This window comes from Sapajus apella, unplaced genomic scaffold, assembly GCF_009761245.1.
Source record: "Sapajus apella isolate SASKATOON/1434 unplaced genomic scaffold, GSC_monkey_1.0 scaffold13, whole genome shotgun sequence".
NCBI classification, from domain to species: Eukaryota; Metazoa; Chordata; class Mammalia; order Primates; family Cebidae; genus Sapajus; species Sapajus apella.
The window spans coordinates 29,388,426-29,413,552 of NW_022436953.1; the positions used below are offsets into that span (position 1 = coordinate 29,388,426).

The window sequence follows — 25,127 nt, forward strand, 5'->3', positions numbered from 1 at the left end:
GCATCCTTCTACTTATTTTCCTGGGTGTTTCTATGGTTTTTAAAAATTGAGGCTAATATTTTTATTCTTCAGTCTTTCTCTAATAGCTTCTTATGTCTTATTGTCATCCCTGCAGTGCCTACTTTAGAGATCAAAATGAGCACCCTAGACTTACTGTTAACTTAGTGTCTTTACTGTTTTCAGAATAAGCAAAATATTATAATGTTTAGTTGTATTTGTTCCCCCCTTTGTGCTACTCATATTTTACTTACCCACATGTTGTAGAGCCCTAAATATCTTGCATTGTTGTTTTAGAGTCAAAACTATTACATTTACCCACATGTTTAAATTCTCATGCTCTTTCAGCAGTTCTATGCCTCTATCTGGGATCATTTGCCTTCAACCTGAAGGACATCCTTTCATAGTTCCTACAGTTTGATTCTGTTAGAGATGAATTTTATCATCTGCCTTTGGTCTTTAAATAGATTTTCCTTAATTGTTAAGAGTATTTTTTCTGGTTTTGAATTCTATACTGGCAGTTTTTCTTACATCTTGCCCTTCCAAGATATATTTCCATCTTCTTCTGGCTAGGATGTTTCTCTTGAAAAATCAACCACCAGTCTTACCCTGCTCCTTTGAAAGTCTTTCTTCCTCTGAATATTTAAAAGTTTTCCCTTGGACTTTGACTTTCAACAGTTTGATTATCATGGGCTCAGAGGAAGTTTTCTTTGCATTTATTCTAATTGGGGTTAAATGAGTTTGAAGTTATGAACTGACCATCATAACTTCTAAAAAATTCTCAGCCATCATCTCCTTAGACATTGCCTCTTCCCCCAGTCTCTCTCATTCTTTTCCTTATAGGATTCCAATTATGTGTAATTATACCTTTCCCTGTTCTATGTGCCTTCTGTGCTCTGTTCTGTTCTTTCCATTCATGTCTACTGTGTTTCATGTCTATTGATCTGTCTTCAGGTTCACTATTCCTAACAACTTCTGTTTCCATTCCAATGAGTACTTAATTTTAGATCTTGATTGTATTATTTATAGAATGTCCATTTCATTCCTATTTGTAGAATCCAGGTCACTATTGAAATTCTGCATACTTTTCTCCATTTCAGAGATTTTGTTATTTGTTTTTGCTTTTTTACCATACTAATCCTAATTAGTTTTAAGTCCTTCTCAGCTAATTTCAATATTTATATCATTGGTGGCTCTGCTTTAACTTGATGGTCAGTCACAGTTTCCGGCCTGCCTTTTTTTTGATTTTTTTAAATTGCATTTTAGGTTTTGGGGTACATGTGAAGAACATGCAAGATTGTTGCCTAGGTATACACATGGCAGTGTGATTTGCTGCCTTCCTCCCCATCACCTATATCTGGCATTTCTCCCCATGCTATCTCTCCCTAAATCCCCACCACCTGCTGTCCCTCCCCTATTTCCCCTCAACAGACCCCAGTGTGTGATGCTCCCCTCCCTGTGTCCATGTGTGTACCTACCTGCCTTTTTCCGAGAAGGAGTCTCATTCTGTCACCTAGGCTGGAGTGCAATGGTGCCATCTCAGCTCATTGCGACCTCCACCTCCTGGGTTCAGGTCATTCTCACGCTTCAACCTCCCAACCACCTGGGATTCCAGGCATGCACCACAACATCTGGATTATTTATTTATGTAGATTCAGGGTTTCACCATGTTGGCCAGGCTGGTCTCAAATTCCTGACCTCAAATGATCTGCCTGCCTCGGCCTCCCAAAATGCTGGAATTACTGGCATGAGTCACCGTACCTGGCCCTCATGCCTGCTTTTTAAAACACGTCTAGCTACATTTTATTTTATGCTAGACACTACGTATGGCAGTGCCATAAAGGATCCAGATGATTTTCCCACCAGAGGGAGTACAGCCTTTCATCTGTAGGCAAATCGGACTGATGTGATCAGTCTCTCACTTGCCAGGAATTGAGCTGGGTCAGGGCTGCGTTGCACTTTTAGTATGGGTCAGTCCAAGCCTTAGTAAGGCTCATCTTTAAGGATGGTTCCTTGAGGGTGACCATCCTAGGCTTCTAATTTAGGTTCTGGAGTATCTGTCTTTTTGGGCCCAAAAGACTCCAGATGAAGTTCAGTTCTATCTTTTGGAAACTAGAAGTATGCTCTTTAGCTTTCCTGCCCATGTAACTTTAAAATCTGGCATAACAGGGAGACCAGTTATGTGTTTGTTGCAAGCCCCATTCCTCTAGCTGGACCTTGTCTCCCAAGTCACCAGCAGAGTATGAAAGATTTCACTCTGTCTTTCTCATCTAGTACCTCAGCCTCCTAAAATATGCCAGAAATTATATGGATACTTATACTACTTTGTAAAGCAAACTTTCAACACAGGTCTTTTTTTTACTATTAATACTTTAAACATCACCATAGGCATATTGCTTTTACTATCGACTTAATATTATTTAATAGATAGTATAAAAGCAAACTTTTACACAGTCACTGTTTAAAATCAACTCGAATCCTGAGTAAGTGATGTTTTGACTATTTTTTCAAATTTTGATTTTCTATTTGAGGAAATGCCCTCAAACTATATCTTAGAAGTTTAAAAATATTCATTGCAAATTGGCCGATGCTTAGTGTGCTTTGTGGTGGAAAACAACGGAACATCTCATCTCAGATAAGAGGCATTACCATCTCATAGTTAGCAACTGCAAGTAACAGCTGTGATGTGTTGGAGACCCTTGAATAACATATCCACTGTTGAAGGTCAGATCTTATCCCTTACCAGTCCAAGAATGACGTATGTGTCAGCTGTCATGAAGCCTCTTCTGGGACTACTGGAGAGAAACATTTATACAAACGAATAGACATCTGCCATATTTGCCTGCTTGCCTTCTATTCTCCTCTTACACAATCCTAGAACCCAGGGTTCTTTGGGGAACCATGTCCCTGCCACCCAGCCCTTATGATTTTGGTGGACTATCTCCTCCTCCCAGGGCGAAGGGTGGACACATGGCCCAGGCTTGGCCAATCACTGTTTTCTGCACCTTTTGGCTACATGGATCATTTCGAGTGGGGACACATGACCTAAGTTAGATCTCAGAGACTCCATTTGAGGACTCTTATTTACATCATTAAGGAAGACAATGTTTGCAGCTGGGGTTGCTGAGAAGAGGGGACGAGACCGTAGCTATTGGCAGCCATCTTGCCATTATGAAGGTCAGCCTTCTCTGAGGGCAGCACCAACAGAAAGGATAAATTCCAGTCTTGGGAACATTGGTTGAGTCCCTGGAGTCTGTCATATCTGAAGTCAGAAAATGTCCCTGGACTTTTGGGTATTGCAAATAGAAAACAAATTCCAATTTAACATAAGCAGGCTTTAGTTTTCTGCCACTCATAACCAAGAGTTGATTTACTAGGTAATTCTTACTAATGGATCAATCATTCTCAGCCAGACTTCATTCCAAGAAAAAAGGCTAGAATGGTGCATCGGGTCCAGAAAATGCAGATAAAACTGAAGTACTCCTTTTGCATTACACTGAGTGGGAATCCATGCTTGGGAGTTAGCTTTGTCACAATCCAAATATGGACATCCATAAGCCACTAAGCTTTGAAAGAGAAGCAGAGAAATACAGTTTTAGGGGCTGGGCTAGCGGCTAGAGAGAATAGTTTAATAATCAGATTGAGGGGATCTAAGACAGTTATAAACATGGACTTGAGACTTGCAAAATATTAGAACTGGAGGTGAAGATTTTGTGACATGTCAACAGAAGTGATAGACAAAATGGGCCGAGTGCAGTGGCTCACGCCTGTAATCCCAGCACTTTAGGAGGCCGAGGTGAGAAGATCACTTGAGGTCATAAGTTCAAGACCAGCTTAGCCAACGGCAGTGAAACCCCATCTCTACTAAAAATACAAAAATTAGCCAGGCATGGTGGCATGTGCCTGTAATCCCAGCTACTCAGGAGGCTGAGGCAGGAGAATCACTTGAACTGAGGAGACGGAGGATGTGGTGAGACAAGATCATGCCACTAGACTTCAGCCTGGGTGACAGAGCGAGACTCTGTCTCAAAAAAAAAAAAAAAAAGAAATGATAGATGCAATCTTGGATTATTCTGAAAGGGTCCAGAGAGGTAATGCAGTAAAAAACAAGTAGACAGAAGACAGAACCCTGGGAGTCGCATACATTTAGAAGGCTGGTGGAGGAGAACAGGAGTGGGAAACGAAGCTAGCAGAGTGGTCAAAGAGGTAGGAGGAGAATGAGGCAAAACCTGGGGCCAAGAAATCCAGGGGCAGCAGTTGCAAGTAAGAGAAAGAAATCACCAACTACAAATGCCAATAATTAAAGACCCTTGAGATGGAAAGAGAAGCAAGGAATTTACCAAGGCATTACTGATCTTGCCAAAAGATGTTCCAAGCAAGTGGTAGGGTAGGCTGGAATCATTACCCAGCAAAACCCATGGTACAAAGCAGCCAGTAAAAGCAATCAGCTTCCTCTGAGATGCCTGGTGGCCAAGGCAGGGGCAGGAAGGCAGGCAGGTGCAGAGGTAACAGTATGGAAACTAGAGTGCTAACTCTCAACATTGTGTAAATACCATTATATCGTTTTTAATTATAAGTCACTTTTGGGGATGTGTCTCACTATTAATGGGAAGGTACAAAAGAACTCTCTCAGTAAATAAAAGGAGGTTGTAATGCAGAGTAGCACATGCACAGGGAAATTATTAACATCGTCTCATAGCTGTTTGGTGAAAATGGGACCAAAATATGAAACTGTGAACTATGAGAGGGATGATACATTTCTGCTGAGCATTTATTGTGCGAGAGGACATGGTGAACCTTAAGGAGGAGGACACAAGTCCCTGCCTTTGGGGAATGCCAGTCTTCATTAAGGGTTGTTGCAGGGAACATCTCCAGGATGCCTCCTCTGAGCTGAGCTCCTGAAATACTGTGTCTCCTACCCACCTTCTCAGTGGGTTATGGGTCTTCCTTATTGCACACACACACACACACACACACACATAAACACACACACACATACACATACACAGACACACACACACACACACACACCCTCTGCCTGCACAAGCTACACACACACACCCTCTGCCTGCAAAAGCTGCATGAGATATACTCAAAGACTACTCATTGGTTTTCTGAAATTTAAGTTTAACAGGGCATTCAGTATTTTATTTGGCAATGCCATATGCCACGCATGCTTGCTGAATAAATGCCGAAGTATACCTGGGGCTGCAGCGGGAAGAAAAACCTGGGAGAGGAAAATAATACCTTCTACACCTAATCTCCAAAAACAGTTCTTAAAAAACAGCAAAATGCACAGCACTGGTAGAGGAGTTGAGACCTTTGTGACATAAAGAACATGTATTTGGTCTCTGCCTTCTGTTCCAGGAACAGAACTTCTACAACCCCCGTAATTTCTTGGGTGACAGGAATGTCTTTTGTTCTCATAAGATGACTCTTGGTGGAATCCTGAATTGGAGCTGGTCACAAGACTGAGTCATAATTAGAAGCTGAGAACTTCCAGCCCACCCTCATCCTCTGGGAGGGGAGAGGAGCTGGAGTTAAAAATCGGTAATGCCAAAGTGATGAAGCCGCTATAAAAATCCTAAAAAGATGAGATTCAGAGAGTTTTCAGAGTGGTGAACACATCCATGTGCCAGTAAGGTGGCACACCATGGGGACAGGAGCTCCCGCGCTCAGGACCCTTCCAGACCTGCTCTATGTACCTCTTCGTCTGGCTGCTCATCGGTGTCCCTCACCATGTATTTTATAATAAAGCAGCAAGCATAAGTAAATCAGTGAGTCCTGAATCATTATAGCAAATTATTAAGCCTGACAAGGGGGACATGGGACCCCTTCACTTGTAGTCAAGACAGAGAGAAGTGTGAGTCATCTGGGGACCCTCTATTTGCAACTGGCATCTGAAGTCGGGCATCTTGTGGTATTGAACCCTTTGCCCGTGGGGTCTGTGCTAACTCCAGGTAGGTAGCATCATAACTGAACTGCAGGGCACCCAACTGGTGTCCAAGTTGGAGAATTGGTTGGCTTGAAAAAAAAAAAAAAAGCCCACATTTGGTGGCCAGAGTGAAGTGTGAGTGTCAAGGCCACAGTTCGCGTTTTCTGTACAGCTGCAATGAGATGTGAGACAGGCTGTGAGAAGCCCATGGCAGAGCACCCAGTGGAGGCCACAGACGGGTGCAGACGGAATCCAACAGCGGGTCTTCCAGGCACACTTGCTCCTCCCCTCTCCAACACCTGGGTCCTGTCCTCCCCAAGCTCCAGAGCTGCAAGTCCTGAAGTGAGAACCTGGCTATGCCTGTAGATGGATGTGACTTAATTAAGGTAGTTGTCTCTCCTCAACAAACCAAACACAAAAGGACAAACGCTGCGTGTGGCTGGATGGTCCTGACTACGTGGTTAACGGGATGTGGATGCCACGTGGTCAGTGGAGTCTGAGTGGCCAGGGAAGGCTTCAGGGAGGAGACAGGCCTTGGGGGGAGGTGCTTTCAAAGAAGAGGAGAACATAAATAGGCAGAAATCTCTTCTTAGGTTCTAAATCTGAATTCGTTGTCATCAAACCTAAACACTACACCAAACATGATATCAAGCTTGTGGCTGGCTTTGTTAAACACTGTTTACTGTTGTAGACTTTTCCCTTCTTTCAGTAACAAGCAACTGCCTTCTCTTCTTTTGTTAGACAATGGTGCCGTCAAACCCGTGGACACCAGCACATCTTAGGCGCTGACAAACCAGGAACGACGCCCTCACATCACAGCCACATATACCCGTGAACACACGTGAGACACATCACCAAAGCTAACAGGTATTTATGGTCAAGTGTTCAGATTTTGCAGTTTCTTCTTTTACTTTTCAGTAATACGTTATAACTTACTTGCATAAATTAGCCATGTTGGTTCAGATGAAGAGACATCATACGTTGCTATTTTGCTTACAGTTTCTGTGGAGCAGAAATGCAAAGCAGCTTGGCTGAAAGGTTTCAGCCTGAGGGTCGCTCATGACGGTGCAGTCGTCACCTGAGCTTGCAGCTTGGCTGGGATGAAAGGACTCACTGCAAGACGGCATCCTAGAATGCCTGGCCAGTCAGCGCTGGCTGTCGGCTCTCCACAGGGAATCTCCACAGGGCTATTTAAGTATCTTCGTGGCTCAGCAGCTGCTTCCCCACCATTTGAGAGGGTCAAGAAACCAAGGTGAAAAGTATCATGTCTCTTACAACTTAACTTCAAGGTCGCATACCTCTGCCTTCTTCGATTGGTGACCCAGACCAACCCTCCCTCACAAAGGAGAGGGCCTTGGAAGGGCAAGGATCACCTTGGAAGCTGGCTGTCACAAAGCCCTTGAATTCAACTTTGAAAATGCCAAGTATGCTAACTGGGGTCAAAGTCTCCTGCCTGGGAAATAGAAGAACATTTTAAGATCTTATAAGGAATAGCCAGACATATAAGATGACCATATAAAAGGGCAGAAGAGAATACATACACCTCATCAACACCAGCTTCTTCAAGGTGTGAGCCCCATCCATTCATTCGTCCATCCGTCCATCCATCCATCCATCCATCCATCCACCCATCCACCCATCCGTCCATCCGTCCATCCATCCGTCCGTCCGTCCGTCCATCCATCCACCCACCCGTCCATCCACCCATCCATCCATCCATCCATCCATCCATCCATCCATTCGTCCGTCCGTCCATCCATCCATCCATCCACCCACCCGTCCATCCACCCATCCGTCCATCCATCCGTTCACCCGTCCATCCATCCATCCATCCATCCATCCATCCGTCTTCCCACCTACCCAACTATCCACCTACATACATATCACTGGTATTTATCACAGAAGCTTCTGTGGTGAACTCTAGGGAAAAGTGGTGAACGAAAAAGATGAATTTCTCATGGAATGGACAGCTCAGGCTGAAAGGCAGACATGAAGCCAGGATATCAACAGATAAAGAAAATGGTAAGGCAGAGCGTTGAAGAAACAAAAAACAATTATACTAATAAACCAAGTGGGCATCTGCTTAAATGAGATAATGAGGGAAGGAAGGCTTCCCTAAGGAAGCGGTTTTAAGGCAGAGATGAGAAGGGACTCATCCACCATGCAACAAGATGGGGTGCTGTAAGCACTCATGGACGGAGGTCAGGAACAGGCGTTCCCAAGGAGGTTCCCAGGGCTCTTCTCGACAACAGCCAGAGGAGTCACCAAGCCAAGAACCAGATGAGAAGCCAAATGTGGAAGATGAGGCCATCAATGTTGACCTGAGCAGGTTGGCAGGAGCGGCGCAGCCTGGAGGCTGCTGGAGGAGCTGAGGGTGGGGCAGGAAGCAAGCCTGGAGAGAGGGGCATGGACACAGTCCCACAGCCATGGGAAAAGTAGCCAGCTTGATTGCAACAGAGGAGACCAGATGTCCCAGGTGGGGTAGAGCAGAAGCCAGCTGGGGATGGTGTGGGAGGAGGATATGGTGAGAGGGGGTGCTCCAAAGGCAGTTTCAATGCAGAGAGAGTAGGGCACAGGGAGCGTGGGGGCTGCAGGCCAAGGTCTGGCTGCCCTTTGGAACATCACCTCAGTGGGGCCATGTGTTAACAAGTTCTGCTTTGAATCTGGGACAGATTTTGGGAGCACGCTCCACTCATAAATGAGACACACTCAAATCAATCAAGAGTACAACATGGACATTTACAGGAAAAAACGATTTCCCTGAGAGCCCACTGTTTATACAAAATTTTCAGTAATACTCTATTTTCAAACCTCTTCTAAAATTACACCCCCAAAATGTTATTTGACTACTCAGAAATCTTCAGTGCTTCCCCAGTGCCTTCAGAACTGAAGTCAACCCCCTAGCATGACACTCAAGGCCTCATTTAATCTGAAGACTCCTCAACCCAACCCAAAATCTAGCTGGAATAGGTACTTAACAGTCACTTATAAAAATAAACAGAGGGCTGGGTGTGGTGGCTCACGCCTGTAATCTCAGCACTTGGGGAGGCTAAGGCAGGCAGATCATGAGGTCAGGAGTTCAAGACCAGCCTGACCAACATGGTGAAACCCCGTCTCTACTAAAAATACAAAAATTAGCCAGGCATGGTGGGGCATGCCTATAATCCCAGCTACTCAGGAGGCTGAGGCAGAAGAATCGCTTGAGCCCAAGAAGTGGAGGTTGCAGTGAGCCAAGATCATGCCACTGAACTCTAGCCTGGGCAACAGAGCTAGACTCTGTCTCAAAACAGACAAATAAATAAATAAAAATAAACAGAGGACCGCAACTTCTGTCTCAGAGCAGAGTCAACGCAGGGCCTACTTCAAAACCCTGGCTGTGAGGCTTTCTATGTAAGGAAAGGGATGAGCGGGGGTTTCAGTGGACTGCCCCAATTTGTACAGAGGCTAGGACTGGTAACGTAATTAACGTTCCTTTTCATTTGAGCCTGAGATACACTGCGAGGAAACAGTAAGGATGCCACTCCAAGTCTTTGCACTTCAAACAAAACAGTTCAACTCATTTGCCATCATGGCCGCAGGAACTTCTTGAAAGGAGTTGCTCTGAGGTTAATGAGCACGATAGGCCAATTCTATGAGTGCTGAAATTCTTGGAATCTGAAAACATGGCAGTCGTAGCTGGTCAGCTTTCACTGAAAAATGTACATGTGTTGTCTTTGAGGGTATTTACTTAACTAAAGACGTACGTTTCCACAGCTTCTGGACATTTATTTTATAGGAAAAGATCTTTAAAGCTTCTCCAACTCATTTCCCCACCTGCCAACTCTGCTTGCCAGCTCTTTCCTCGTAATGCCTGCTGGAGCCAAAAGAACGTCTCCGTGTTCCTGTCTGTTATAACCAACAAAAACACATCCAATCTTTTGTATTCGACTTAAGGACGCTGTTTCTGTCCTTTCCAACTGAGGGCTCCTTTTAGCCCTGTCTGGGCAACTGGAGGATGTGGCATAAAAATCAGAATATTCGTTTAATCCTTGGAGCTGGGAGGATGACCAGTTTGTGTTTTGCCCATTGCAGGCGTTTCCCATGGCAGCTGCATTCCCAGAAACGCTTCCAGACTGAACCAGACGAGACTCGGTACCTGCCAATGAAACAGCAGGCTGGAAAACTCAAGTCTCTGGAGCTCTACTGAGACCGTTCTGGAGATCAACCTCACAAAGCTCCCTTCTCTTTTTACTTAAAACTGCAAGGCAGATCTGTGATTCTTCACTTTTCCACAGCACACCCAGACAAGAAAATTGCAGGACAGCCAGTGTCCACTCTCAATGCTCCTTATAAGCAAAGACACAGACACTGGCTGCCCGACAGCTCCCAGAGATCCGATGCATTCCCACGAAGTCCACTTATGAGATTTGCCTGTGTCAAGGAACACTAAAAGCAGCAATCACTTTTGGCAATTCAAACACATTCCTATTAGCTGAATAGGCACAACCAGAGATTATATGCCCCCGTGGTCTTGTTTTGAACTATAAAAGAAGAAGCTGGATTTCAAAGGAGATATGATAGAATTCTCTACCCCTGGTGGGCTCTTAACTCTTCCTTATGTTTATACTGCAGGAGGAGTTAACATTTCCAAGAGTTCTGTTTGAGCAAGCGGCAAAGTAGCTCTGAAATGAAATGGCCAGTTTTAATGCAATTTTTAAAAGGGTAAAATGTCTCTAACACTTCACACAGGGCCTGGCACATAAAGGATTCTCAATAAATATTTGCTGACTGAATGAATATACAGAAAGGATTCAACAGAAAAGCAGGGTAATCTCTAACTGGTAATGTCTTCCCCCTCAAAGTGTTAAGTCAAAACTCACGGAGAGATTCCACCCAATAGTATCCTAGGCAGGGCCTCCTCCCTCCATGCTGAGCAGGTTTCGGGCCATTCAGCCCTAGGGATGGAAGGAATCCCCATGCCCCTTGTTGTGCAGGGTTCAATTTACATGGCTATACATGTAAACTGATGAAAAAATACACCTGATAAGGTATTCAAGGTAGAAAAATTAAAGAAATTGATTGGGCACAGTGGTTCATCACTGTTATCTCAGCATGTTGGGAGGCTGAGGCAGGTGGATCACTTGAGCTCAGGAGCTCGAGACCAGCCTCAGCAACATGGTGAAACCCTATCTCTACAAAAAATAATTTTTTTAATTAGCCAGGTGCGGCCATGCACTGATTGCACCACTGCACTCCAGCCTGGGTGACAGAGTGAGACCCTATCTCAAATAATCATAATAATAATAAATTGTTAAAAGTCTAAAATAGCTAAAATACTATTTTCCAAGTGGTATAATGTGTTATCCCATGATAGACAAATGCATTTTAAGAGGTGTACAGCACATTTCATTTTAATCACTTTCATGTGTTTGAGAAAAATAATCAATAAGTACACCAAGCATGTATAAGCTATTAATAAGATAAGCTATACTATTAATTATGTGGTTGCTTTTATAATTAGGTTACATTCATGCTGGTGGGTCCTGGTGACTGAGGTTGGAGAAGCATGGATGTAAACTATGTCACCTACACATACAGAAACGCCTCTGTGAGTCCGTCAACGATGGGAAGTGCTCAGCCTGTGATGCTTCTGCATTTGGGCAAATCTACCCACGGCCCTTCTGAGGTGTCCTTCCTGAGACAGGTCTGGGGTGGGACGTGCTGGGTGAGGTTGAAGAACACAGCCAAGCTAATGGCTTCCATGGAAAGAGGAAATCTGAACAGATACCCAATCCGTAACTTTGGATCTCAGTAGCTCTGTGCTCTCACCAACTCTGTTTTGGGTTTTGGACCAAATCTTTAAACACTATGCTTGGAAAATTAGTAGGTTCAAGCAAAAAGAAGACCCTTCGCACCTTATGCTGAGTAAAAATTGCATATGATAATCGTTAGGCCAGCTGAATGAAACCTTTTTTTGTGCACCAATTTTAGGAAAAGGTCAATTTAATTTCAAGTAATTAGCAGGAAGGCAGCCTTGAGGCATGGATCAATGCAGGGAATGTGAAAATGCCAGCTCTAGGTCAAATGCTGAAGAGCCGGGAAGTAATTTTTTAAAGAAACATTTTATTTCCCCCAGGGAAAATAGCCTAATGATTAGGTTAGATTCTCAGTAACTGATTTAATAACTTACTGGACATGGCTATTTCTTTATGTCCACAGGTACATCCATAAAGAGCCAAAATTCCTGGTATATTTTCTTTTATACCATTTTATTATTTTTCGAGACAGAGTCTTGGTCTGTCACGATCTCCACTCACTGCAACCTCCACCTCCCAGGTTCAAGCAATTCTCCTGCCTCAGTCTCCTGATGTTATACCATTTTAAATTAATTAGATTGGAAGATAGGGTGTGTCTCAGCCATGACCCAGCATTTGAGATCTGTTTCTTTACCATCTACCCACAGCAAACATACACATATATTTCCCATGCTGTGTCAGCTGAGAAGGCCTAGAAGCAATGACTTACCAGTAGCAGTGAGCCTATCTAGTACCTAGATCCTGGTCTCTAATATCATTCTCCAGGGAATCAGGGCTTGTGGAGAAATGGCTGACTCTAGGACAGGAACAGGAAATATACCAGATGAACCCAGTGCATCTTGCAGTGCCAGAAAGGAAGGAAGTGCTTAAAATCACACACACACACACACAGAGTCACAATCACACCATCTCTCTTGCACACAGTTACTCTCTTACAACATTCACATACACTTTTACGCACTCCAACTCACACACTAATGTACACCCATACACTCACAAACTCACACACATTCACACTCTCTCACATGCACCCACACACTCTGAGTCATTCACATACACACATTCTAACATGCACACATGCACTTTCACACACAAACTCATGAACTGACATTCACTCTCTCACACTCACACACTCACATACACCCAGAGTCACACACTCTCACACACATATTCTAGCATACACACATACACTTTGACACACAAACTCATGCACTGACCATTCACTCACACACTCACATACACCCACACACTCTCTCACACACACACATTGTAACACACACACATGCACTTTCACACACATTTAAACACACACTGACATTCACACTCACACACTCTCACACACCTTCACACGTGCCCTCACGGATGTATATTAAAGAGACACAGAAGCCAATGAAAAGAACTCTCAATGGCCAAAGTAAGAACAATTTGAACAACAAAATAAATAAAAGAGTATTGGATTATTTTCTAAAGTATAAAATAAATACCTGTATTAGTCCATTCTAATGCTGCTAATAAAGACAACATATCCAAGACAGGGTAATTTTTAAAGCAAAGATTTAATTGACTCACAGTTCCACATGGCTGGGGAGGCCTGACAATCATAGTGGAAGGTGAAAGGGAAGTAAGGCACATCTTACATGGCAGCAGGCAAGAGACTGTATGCAGGAGAATTCCTTTTTTTTTTGAGATGGAGTCTTACTCTGTCACCCAGGCTGGAGTGACATGATCTCAGCTCACTGCAACCTCTGCCACCCAGGTTCAAGCGATTCTCCTGCCTCAGTCTCCCAAGTAGCTGGGATTACAGGCACCTGCCACTGTGCCCAGGTAATTTTTGTATTTTTAGTAGAGACAGTGTTTCGCCATATTGGCCAAGCTGGTCTTGAACTCCTGACCTCCTGATCTACCTTCCTTGGCCTCCCTAAGTGCTGGGATTACAGGCATGAGCCACCACACCCAGCTGGAACTGCCCTTTATAAAACCATCAGACCTCGTGAGACTTAATCACTATCACGAGAACAGCACGGAAGAACCCACCCCTGTAATTCAATTACCTGCCACAGAGTTCCTCCCATAACAGGTGGGGATTATGGGAATTATAATTCAAAATTTGGGTGGGTACAGTACCAATCATATCAATATCCATGAGACCGCATTAATGTGGTTAAATGATTAAAAACATAAATAGGGAGCACAGACAAATCTCACATGCACGAGAATTCCAAATAATGGGGGCAGCTACCTCCCCCTCCAGGGGTGCAGCATAATTCCCCACTCCTCAAGTGTGGGATGTGCACAGTGACCTCCTTCTAGGCAACACACCATGGGAAGGGGAAAAAGGAGCTTTACTAGTGGAGAAACCAGACAAACACAACCTCAGCCAGGTGCTGAAGCATCCACAGATAAGACATCTGGACAGTGCATCCCCTCAATATGGCATAACAAGATAGGGACTCTGCCTCTGTGATCTGCTCCCCAAAACAGACAAGCCCAGTCCCATCACAAGAAAAACGATGGATAAATCCCAGCAGAGGAACAGTCCATGCCACACCCGATCACTACTCCCCAAAACTGTCTAGGTCATCAAGGACAGGGACAAGGAAGGTCCAAGAAACTGCCACAACCAAGAGGAGCCTTCAGAAACACGACACTAAACATGATGTGAGGTCCCAGATGAACCCAGCTAGAAAAAGAACATCAAGTCAAGGCTAAGAAAATCAAAATAAGGTACGGACATTAGCTCATAGTAATCCATTGATATGGGCTTGCTAATTGCAACAAATATAATGACAGGGAGACTTGGTGTGAGGTGCATGGGAACCATACTATCTTTGCAATTTTTCTATAAATTGAAAATTGTTCTTATATAAAAAGCTTATTTTTAAAGATCTAGCAAGAGCAGTCTTGGGAGGATGGAAGGGTGAGAATCAATGTTTATTCTTCCTTGCCCCAAATTACCAATGGGCAGGTTTCTCTAAATACATGCCATCTTGAAAGACACCTGTTTCCTTTTGACCATTTATGTGTTGTGCCCACCATGTACTACTCTCAATGGGGGTGAGCAAAATTGGTAGTAGGAAGGGGAGGAAAATTATTAGATATTATTACAAAGGTTGTTACTCTCCAAAGCTTAGCGTAGCACAACCCAATAAAATCTTTTCCCTTAGTGTTCAAGTTCTCTTGTTAGGGAGAAGTTAAATTTAAATCATTTAATTTTTCTCTTTAGGCAGTTGGTAATAAAAAATGCTGGTCAAACACTAGCGTGCACCACCAACAATGCATGTCTTCTTTACACTCTCAAGAACACGTGCAAGACACATGAGAATCAAGAGCATGTTTAATACATCCAAGAGGAAAACCCTCCCACAGCGGCTCTCCATGCGGGTGTATGTTATGTTCTACCAGGGTGCTGTAGTCAAGTATTTTAACGTGATTTTTACAGATATGGTTGCAGGCACTGTCAGGGTAGGTATAAAAATGTTTCTCACTTTTTAAGGAAAGAATAGGGGGATTTTTAAACAATCTGAACTTTAAATTTTGATTAAACAAAAACATCTTCATTGCCATCACAACTATTTACTGAGTAACTATTAAGGAACGGTCCTCATTGGTTATCTGTTGCAACTACAGAGAAATTTCACAGTAAGCATACAGACAAGCTTCCTCAGCTTTCCTGTGGCATGAAATTATAAAACGCAACATTATCTCATGAGAACTGATGGGTTACAAATAAATAAATAATCAAATGCAACATTAATACACATTAAATCTCTTGGCAAGATAAGCTCTTCAGTTTAAAGTAAGATTTTAGAATCCTAATCCTTTCTAGAAGTTTTAATGTTCTTCTAAATGACCTCAATCTTCAGAATGTTCTCTCTCTTATTAAAAAAATTCAGGCTGAGAAAGAAAAAAATATTATTAATTGTCACAAATGAACTACACAAAGGTAATTGTGAAAAATAGGAAACCAAGGTATGCAGTATATAAAAATTCTCTGTAGTGTCTTTGCAATTTTTCAATAAATCCAAAACTGTTTTAAAATAAGGTGTTTATTTTTTAAAATCCCATATGTCTGTTTAAGTACTTATTTCAATTTATGACCATCTGTGAGCTTCTCAAGGACAGGATTGGGTCCCATTCATCCTTGCTTCCTGGGAACCTGACCTCGGATCTCAGAGAGAGCAGGCATTTGTATGTCCTTGGGCAAATGCACAACTGAAAACAGAATTTGTCAAACTCCTTCTCTCCTAATATCAAGCAACTATAAGTCCTACATGTCAGTCAAATGTACAAAGTATTACTCAGGATTATATAGTTTTACAATTTCTGTCTAAAGAAGGTAAATCACGACATCTCCTACATTGGATAATTTGTTCAGTTATTTTAAAATATGATTTTTTTTTGAAAAGGACCCAGTTCCATGATGATGATAGAAGCTTGTAGGGGAAGAAAAAGGTACAAAAACTGTAAGACAACCCGATTCAATAAAAACAATACAGAAAGTATGATATTAGGGCCTTGCTAAGAGGTCACAAGAAACGAGCAAGTGTGTGGTGAGCATTGCTGGAAATGCAGAACCACTCCTTGGTTGAGTGAGAGCTTCCTACGCCAGGGATGCAGCTGAAACAAGTACAATACCTTGGCCTGCTTTCTCCTCTTTGTGTGTTGGCCAAATAGGAAGAGTGAACAGGAAAGACCCTGGCAGGGAGCTGGGAGGCAACAATCACATCTTGTTGAAGAAAGCCAGATCTCCCTCGGAGGCAAGACCGGCAGGGAGGGAGACAGCGCTGGCGAGCGCTCACCACGTCTGCCCCCTGAACCATGACCTCAGCTGTCTGGAGTCAAGATTTATGAAGCAGTCCTGATATGATACACAGGGGAAAGAAAGTTAAAGATTTTTCTGAAAGGTAGAGGAGCACTATGCAAAGAATACTGGATTTCAAATCTGACAGGCCTTGGCCCAGATGCTAGTCCTCTGGCTTAACATTCTACCTCCAGGGTGGGGTGGGGCGGGGCTTTAGCATCCTCATCTGCAAATGTGCACAACAACATCCACCTAGCAGGGATGCTGGGGGCCTCCAGGGAGCTGATATGCATGCAACATCCAGCCCAGGGGTTGTAAACTATGGCCCTTGGGCAAAACCAGGGCACTGCCTGTTTTGGTTCAGCCTGCAAGCTAAGACTGGTTTCATGTTCTCAAATTGTTGAAAAAGAAGATTTTTTCATGAGACATGAAAATGATACTAAATTCAGATTTCAGCGTCCACGAGTTTTCCTGGAACACAGCCACGCTTATTCATTTACATATTAGCGATGGCTGCTTTCACACAACAGTCCAGTTGAGTCGCTGCAGTGGGTACTGCTGTGACCTGCACTGCGGAATACATTTACTGCTTAGCTCTTCCCAGACAAATCTGCAGAGCCCCAGTCTGACTCCATCCAAGGTCAAGATGAGGATCCCAGTAACTGCCAGTTTCCTTTCCTTCCTCATCTTTTCTCACTGGGTAGTGGTTCTCAATCAGGGGCAATTTTGTATCCCAGGGACCACCTGGCAATACCTGGAGACACCTGTGACTGGAAGAGGGTGGCACTGGCATCACTCAGGTAGAGGCAGGGATGCTGCTATATATCCAGGAACTCCCAGGCCAGCATCCTCCCCCCGCACACAGCAAAGGCTTATTCAGTCCTGGGGCAGTGATAGGAGGACCGAGGGAGGGACAGGAGAGAGGCTGGCATTTGCTGTGTAGCCAGCATGTGGAAGGCATGGCATCAGGTCACAAGGTCACCATCACCATCTCCTTTACAGCTAAGGAAACAAAGGCGAACGACAGGCCCAATGCCACACAGCAAGGCAGAGGGAGTGCGAATCCATTTCTGCAGGTTCCAACATCCATCGTTCTTCTCCTTCCACCATGCCTGGCAGTGATTCTTGAAACAGCTGAGTTCCCAGCCAAGATACAAGGGCTCCAGCTTTTACCTCTCCAAATCCTCTCCCCATAATGGTGGGTTATATGAGGCCTGGTGCAGGAGTTGGGGCCTCCAGCAGCCTTCTGTGTGGCAGACACAGCTTCAGGGGGACTGTCAGGCAAAGGGCAGGGTTGGGGTTCCCACAGAAGGTAAGAATCTGGGTGAGACAGACCATAACCAGGAACCCACACAGTCTGGAAACAGTGTTCCAGCCATGAACCACTAAGCATGTCTTATGAGGATATCTACTCCATAGCTCAACAGTAGGTGTTTTAGTCATGACATTCTTGAGAGGAAACACTATTGGCTGGCTTGGTAGCTAATGTAAAACGGATACTTCCTAAGTCAGAAAGGCTAACTGTTGAGTCTACTCAGCCAAGCTGGACGTGTTACGATCTAGCCTGAGAAACTCCTGCAATTATCGGAATAATCCCTTAGATGAAGAGGAAAATCATTCCCTATAGGTCTGGCCACATCAACCCACCCATGTGGAGTAACAGCACTGCTCCTGGCACAGAGCCACACTTGGGAATGTGTTCCAGGTAAGACACCACAGAGCACTAAAGTGAAGAACGTAGCATTCTATCAGCTAGACACCTCCCAGTGACTTTAAGGGACCCAGAGTTGCCAAAAGGAGGTAGGAAACATCTAGAAAGTTGTGGTAGTCAGAGTGGTTTGCAGACTCTTCACAGAAATGAGGGAGGCTCAGGATTCAGGAACAGGGAAAGTCTCAGAGTCAGTCAACAAGCATCCTGCAATCACTTCACTCTGTGCCAAGTACTGCACCAAGGCAGAACGGCACAGAGCTGTGGCTGCTGCCCTGAGGGAGGGCGCAGGCTGGTTGGGAGAAGCAGGGATTAAAAACTAATAACGGGCAGGGCGTGGAGGCTCATGTCTGTAATCCCAGCGCTTTGCGAGGCTGAGGCGGTTGGAACACCTGAGGTTAGAAGTTCGAGACCAGCCTGGACAACATGGCGAAACCCCGTCTCTGCTAAAAAATACAAACATTAGCTGGACACAGTGACAAGTACCTGTAATCCCAGCTACTCGGGAGGCTGAGGCAAGAAAATCGCTTGAACCTGGGGGGTGGAGGTTGCAGTGAGCCATGATTGTGCCACTGCACTCTAGCCTAGGAGACAGAGCAAGTCCTGTCTCAAAACAAAACAAAACAAAAACTAATAATGACGGCACTGTGTGAGTCCCAAATCATGCATGGTCGGGGTCTAAGGTCAGGATAGAAGGTAGAGGTAGCACCCAAAGCATAGTCCAAATTAACCTTTGAAAACCTCACGGCGTTCATGGTTTTACACAGGTTCAGCATTTCTTCTCTACAGAGCACTGGGGCATTTGTTGGGTTGATAACTGGGGCTTATAGTTGAGTTGGCTTATTTTAGGGGTTGTGCTGTTTCAGGATATCCAACAGAAAGAACTAGAACTGCTCTCATGAAGTATGAAGCTTGCCTTGTGAGAGGCAGAGGGAACCAAGGAAACAGCAGATGCCCACATGCGCCTTGGGGATCCAAGGGGACGTGATCACCTCTGCCACTTAAGTTGTGTCTCTGCCGCATCTGTTCCTGCCATGTGCAAGGCTGAATTTGCATGAATTAAGTGTGTGCTTATGCTTGCATGTCGCAGAGATGTGTACGACTTACAAAGACAAAGGTATGGGAAGGACAAATTTGGCCAGGAGGCCAGGGGTTCCAGGTAGGTTTCAAAAGAGAAGGTGCCATTTAAGAATGAGTGCTTAAGGGGTGCTTCAAGAATGAGAAGGACTCAGGGAGTCAGGGGGACGTGGGGACAGAGCATAGTGCAAGCATGGTGGTAAAGAGCATTGCCTATTTAGACAGCTGGTTGTCCTGACAAGCTCCATGGCTAAGATATAGGAGTGGGGGCTCTAGAGTCCAGACGGCCCAGGCCACCCAGTCCCATGGGCATCATGCTAAGAAGCCTGGCTTTGAATTCAGGTGTCATCCGGGACTTCTGAAGGACTGGAAAGCAGGAAGGGAACAGGCTCTGTCTGTTCTTTAGACAGAGCAACCTGCCTCCTTTCATATAACGGAGGACTAATGAAGGTGGTGGTAGAAGGCAGAGAGGAGCAGCACACGTCAGGATACTGGGCCAGTAGATTTAAGAGGGGTTTCAAACCTTACTATCTGAGGGGAGACGGAAGAAGACAACCTCATCTCCTAGGGGCAATTAAGTGAAAGGCAGAGTCCACCTTGGGGCACAGTACATTTGCATAATTGGGAATTTTTGGCTGGAGGTACCTGTAATCGATTGGAAGTAGAGGATCCAATCTCAGAGGTCAAAGCAGAATGAGAGCTTTGGATTTTAAGTCAATGCATGAAGATGACAAAACCAAAGCTATCATTCCTAAGACCTGACACAGCGCTTCACACAGCGGGAACTCCACATGTGGTAGCTCTCACTCACGTTGTCACTCACGTGAGCCCCCAGGTGCAAGTAGACCATGAGGTCATAGACGAGAGGGACATCACCAGCGGGACCCTTCATCAGAAGTGGGGCCGCTTCTCAGAGAAGTGAGAGACAGAGCCAGGAAAAGGAATGAAAAAAACAAAAACATATGAGAAGAAACAAGAGAACACGGTCTCAGGAGCCCAAAGGAAGGAAGGAATTCAAAGAAAAAGAAGGAATTGGGGTCAAGATGAGTAAGCTAAAGAGTGAAAGGTGCGTGCTGGCTTTGGAAATTAGGAGGCCATCTCTGAGCCTGGCAAAGGCCGTTCCAGTGAAGTGTTGGGAACAGGAGCTGCTACTGAGGGTTAGGAGGGAGCTGGGGGGGAGGTAAGTGAGTGAGTGAGTGAAGACCACCTTTCCGGGAAACCTGGTTATGAAGGGAAATACGGAGATGGTTATTGGAAGCGAGAGCAGGGCTCAGTTTTCTCGGCTGTAAAAAAAAAGGGCAAATGGAAATGTATGAAGTAGAATGTGCCTCTGTCCTTTTAATTAGTTGCTATTTGATATTTGAGGCCTGCCATATGCTTAGGGACGCTTTAGTTTCATGTTCTAATTGGTTTGCCTTCTATTTTCCATTTCGCATACTATTTCTATAACTTCATTCTCACTCAAGAAAGCTGGAAATTGGACATTTCCTGGAGCATTCAAAGGCTGAGCTCAGGTGAGGTCGCCTCATGATCAATCACATTTGACACATCTTCCCTGGTTCTGCAGTTAATTTTTTCAAGACGTGAAACTGGAGCTTGGTTCCTACAGACACTTTAAACTTTTAGCGTCACCTTACATTTCTGTAGTCGTGTTAAGTTTCTAGCGTATTTTACGGCCATTGTTTCATCTCATTCTTACAGTGACCCTTAGAGGAAGGGAATACAGATAAGCTTATCCCTATAGTGTAGACAACAACCAGCAACCAAAAACCTGCCAGCTCTCCAACACACACAAGATCTCACACTTTTCTGTTCCTCTGCTCTTTACACTAAACTGGCAGCGATGACTTGATTCTTGATCTGGAAAGGACATTCTAACATCGCATTCAGAGAGAAAGAGAGAGAACCTGACAGTAATTTTGCCTAAATCAGCCGAATGGACTTGACCAGCACTCTGGCACTGGATGCAGCATCAATTTCCTCAAGTGGATCTAAGCCTTGGGTGCTCACTAAAATCACCAGGGAGTATTTTTTAAAAAGAGAAATCTGTGCGGGTCTGCCCCAAACCATTTAATCTAACTCTCAACAACTGGAGGTTGAACACTGTTATTTATAAAAAGTTTCCAGGTGACTCTAAAATGCAGCTAAGCTGAGATCCAGTATACATAGTAAGTCAATGATGTGGTGAACACCAAATTAGACAGAGATCCTTTCTCTTTGGGGGTGTATATGATGGAAGCTCCTCCCACCTATGTAGCCAGGGCCAAAACACAGGGGTTGTCCTTAGCACCTTGAATCCACTGGCAAGTCCAGTGGACTTTTCCTTCAAAATATAACTCCAGTCCAATCGCTTCTCATGCTATCCACGGTCAGAGCATGGACGCCAGAGTCGGGGCCATGGGGTGGAGCGGTGGTTAGTGCCTCTGGGTCACAGAGCAATGTGCTTTTCATGCCAGGCCTAGAGTTTGTCTTCACACTCCAGGGTGTGGATGTGAGGAACATCTCTCAGGGCTTCAAGGAAAATTGTGATGAGTTAGACTCATTTCAGGAAAACAATTGTGGAAATTGGTCTGGAATAAAGCCAGAGAGGATGTGACTTGTAATTTGAGGCCCCCTTTCTCTAGGTTCCTGTGGCCTTCCCAACCAGAAACTGCAGGCCAAACTGCCAGCTCTGGCTTACTGGACTTGTCATGGCCATCAGATAAAATGTTTAAGAATTAGCCATTTCTGGCAGGGCACAGTGGCTCAGGCTTATAATCCCAGCACTTTGGGAGACTGAGACAGGAGGATCGCTTGAGCCCAGGAGCTCGAGACCAGCTTAGGTAGCAAAGGGGAACTGCCTCCCCCCCAAAATTAAATAAACAATAAGAAGAAATAAAAGAGCTAGGCATTTCTGTATAAATAAGGAATGCACTTTATGGTTGTGAATACTACATGTCACCTCTGGGGAAAAATAGTCACAAAAAATTAATGTTATGGTTTGGTAAGTCAGATAAAATCAGAATATTTAACTATCAGAGAAAGAAGGCCACAGTTTATGTCATCATCTCAGGATGAATGTCTGTTTTGTACAGGCTGCTGCTTCCACAGCAAGGTCACACGCAGAGGAGCCCGGCCGGGAATCCTGGCCCCTGGTGCTCCTGCATCACCCCAGGTCTGTCTCATCTTCCATGCTCTAGACACGCCTGCCTCCTCCCTGCTCCCTGACACCAGCCTCTTACACACTGGCTCTTCTCATGGCTGGCTCTTTAGAACTTAGTGAAAACATTATCTTACCTTCTTAGAAAGGGCTTTCCTGGCCAACTTATCAAAATCCATCGCCCCTGCTGACCCCTAGAATACTTTGTTGTTTCTTTCTTAACACTTACCACAACCTGAATGTATTTGTGTTTCCCTTACTGCAATGTAAGCTGCAGGCGGCAGCAAGCATGTCTGCCTTCTGCATTGGCTGCATGCAGGTGCTCAGTTAAAATAATAGGTGCTCAGTTAAAAACTGGCCGAATAGAAAGAGGCAGGGAGTGAGAAGCAAATCTAAAAGTGTGTATTCTGAGGCACAGCAGGTGCCGCTGTTCTGCAACAATATTCTTAACATGAGTATGCCTTGTATGCTGAAGATACACGTCATGATGCAGTTCAAAATGAAAATATTGACTTATTGACACTGAGGACAGATACACACATACACACTTTTGGCCAGAATGCCTATTCCCACAGCAAGTATACACGTCCTCCCCACGGGGAACTCCTGCAAACGGGTACACACACATAACAGACATTCACATGTACCCCTTCTCACACAAGCTTTTGGGGCTACCCACCACATATGAGTCCATACTGTAATAATATGGTCACATACGGATGCTATAAGCTACATGTTGAGATGAGCCTACTGGCATTACAACAAAATGCTGTTCCCACCTCACCCAGGTCCCCATGCCCTTACAAAATGTCACTAACCTGGAATTCTTTGAGTGCCTATCACCCACATGGCTCTCATTCCTGAGGCAGAAACCTAGAAGAGTTGGGACAGCTACCTAATAATCATGGTTTTTCCTAGTTTTCTAAACGATGATGCTCGTGACCCACAATCATCAGGTCAAGCTTGGCCCCAGTAGATGTGCCAAATCCCCCTCCAACACACCTTGTGATGGCTGCCAGGTGGCTGGCGGGTGGGAAGGAGAAAGTTGGCAGTCAAAAACCAGAGAAGACCTGAGCCGGTCCACCCCAGGGGCAGGCCCATAGCCCTCAGCAGCTTGTCCCTACAATTCCCTCCAGGGAAGGTTACCAGACAAAAGATAGGGCACAACCGGTTACATCTGCGTTTCGGATAAGCAACAAATACTTTTTTTTTTTTTACAAAACAGTGTGTCCCAAATATTGCATGAGACATATTTCCACTAAAATTAAATACCTTGTTTCCTTGAAATCCAAATTTGACCAGGCATTCTTCTAACTTGCTAAATCTGGCAACTCTACCCCCAGGGAAAGTCCCGCCATCCAAAAAACTTTATACTATTCCATATTTTTATATTATTCATGTCTACAAATATTTTAAATAAACTTTCTTTAAAACAAATAGCCCACTCCTCTTTTTCTGTATCTATCATGTTGTTTTTAATTTTGCTTACCAATAACATGACAAAATTTTCTTCAATATGTTAAGCTTTTCTTTCAGAGAATATCATCACCACCACCATACTTAACTTGTACTTCGTATATTCAGTTTGTAACAATGTCCATGAAACAACATTAGAAAAATGTGCACATTTGGCATTTGGGTCTTTTAATCAAACCATCAACCTTTCTAAAAGCTCAGTTTCCAAGGTAAGCTCTCTAGATGTAAATCACCTTATCATTACTCACCTAAAGTGGCCCACTGCAACCATTCCAGGAAGTGACAGAGGATTTTCACAATCTCAACTGCTCTTCAAAAAATCTGCTTTCTATTATGAAAAATGATCTAAAAATAGTTCCATATAATACAAGGACCAAGGCATCTGTGTGATCTCTCCAAAGAGCTCATATTTCTATAGATTTTCTCACTTTCCAACTGTCCCTACAAGCACTGAAATTTAAGGAAGTCATGTCAGTTTATCAGATAAAATGCAACAAAACATTAAATTTAATCACTATTATTTCAATCATTTCATATTCTTTTAATCATAAAAGGCTCAAAGCAAACATGTCATAGTAAACAAAGTTTAGACTGCATTAAAACTCATGACAAATGGGTTTTTAAGTTGTATAAATATATTTCTACCAATAATCAATTCAAGAAAAATGTTAATTAAATAGACATAAATATAGAAGAATACCTATCATTCAGTTAAACTGAACATGGAAGTTGTATATCTGGGATTGTAAACCCTGGTTTTTGTTAAAAATGAATTTTTGGTATTTGCAAATCGTGTTCGATCCCTCATCAGCACTGTCAATCAAATTGGTTTGCATTTTATCTTAAGAATAAAGCTTCCATTCTATAACAATACAGTTAGCATTAATGTGAGTAGAGACAACACTTGAATCAAAGAATACCAAAGCAGTTAATGTGATTGAAAAGTTTTGGCAGTCTCAAAGCTGCGAAAAGAAGGACAGGAACTGACCTTGAAGTCGAAGCTCTCCGCTGGGATCCAGAGGTCTCCATCCAGCAGAGAGGCACTGACAACTTCGAAAGCTCCTCCCTGGTCCCATAAGCTCACCCCTGAATCAAAAGGAAAACAGTCCCATATTTCACTCTAGTCAGTAAGAGTTTGGCATCAGAAGCTTATTACATCAATGACACAGTGAAAATATTTGGAAGTTAAATAAGCCCAG

General features: G+C 44.0%; 1 protein-coding gene across 1 annotated transcript in view; it reads right to left on the reverse strand.

Annotated features, from left to right (window-relative positions):
- The window catches only part of ADAM12 (ADAM metallopeptidase domain 12), a 369,569-nt gene that overhangs the window by 293,385 nt on the left and 51,057 nt on the right, over positions 1–25,127 (reverse strand). Inside the window, exon 2 of the mRNA XM_032281987.1 lies at positions 24,917–25,014. Coding sequence (XP_032137878.1) covers positions 24,917–25,014 — 98 coding nt within the window. The remainder of the gene's footprint in view (positions 1–24,916; positions 25,015–25,127) is intronic.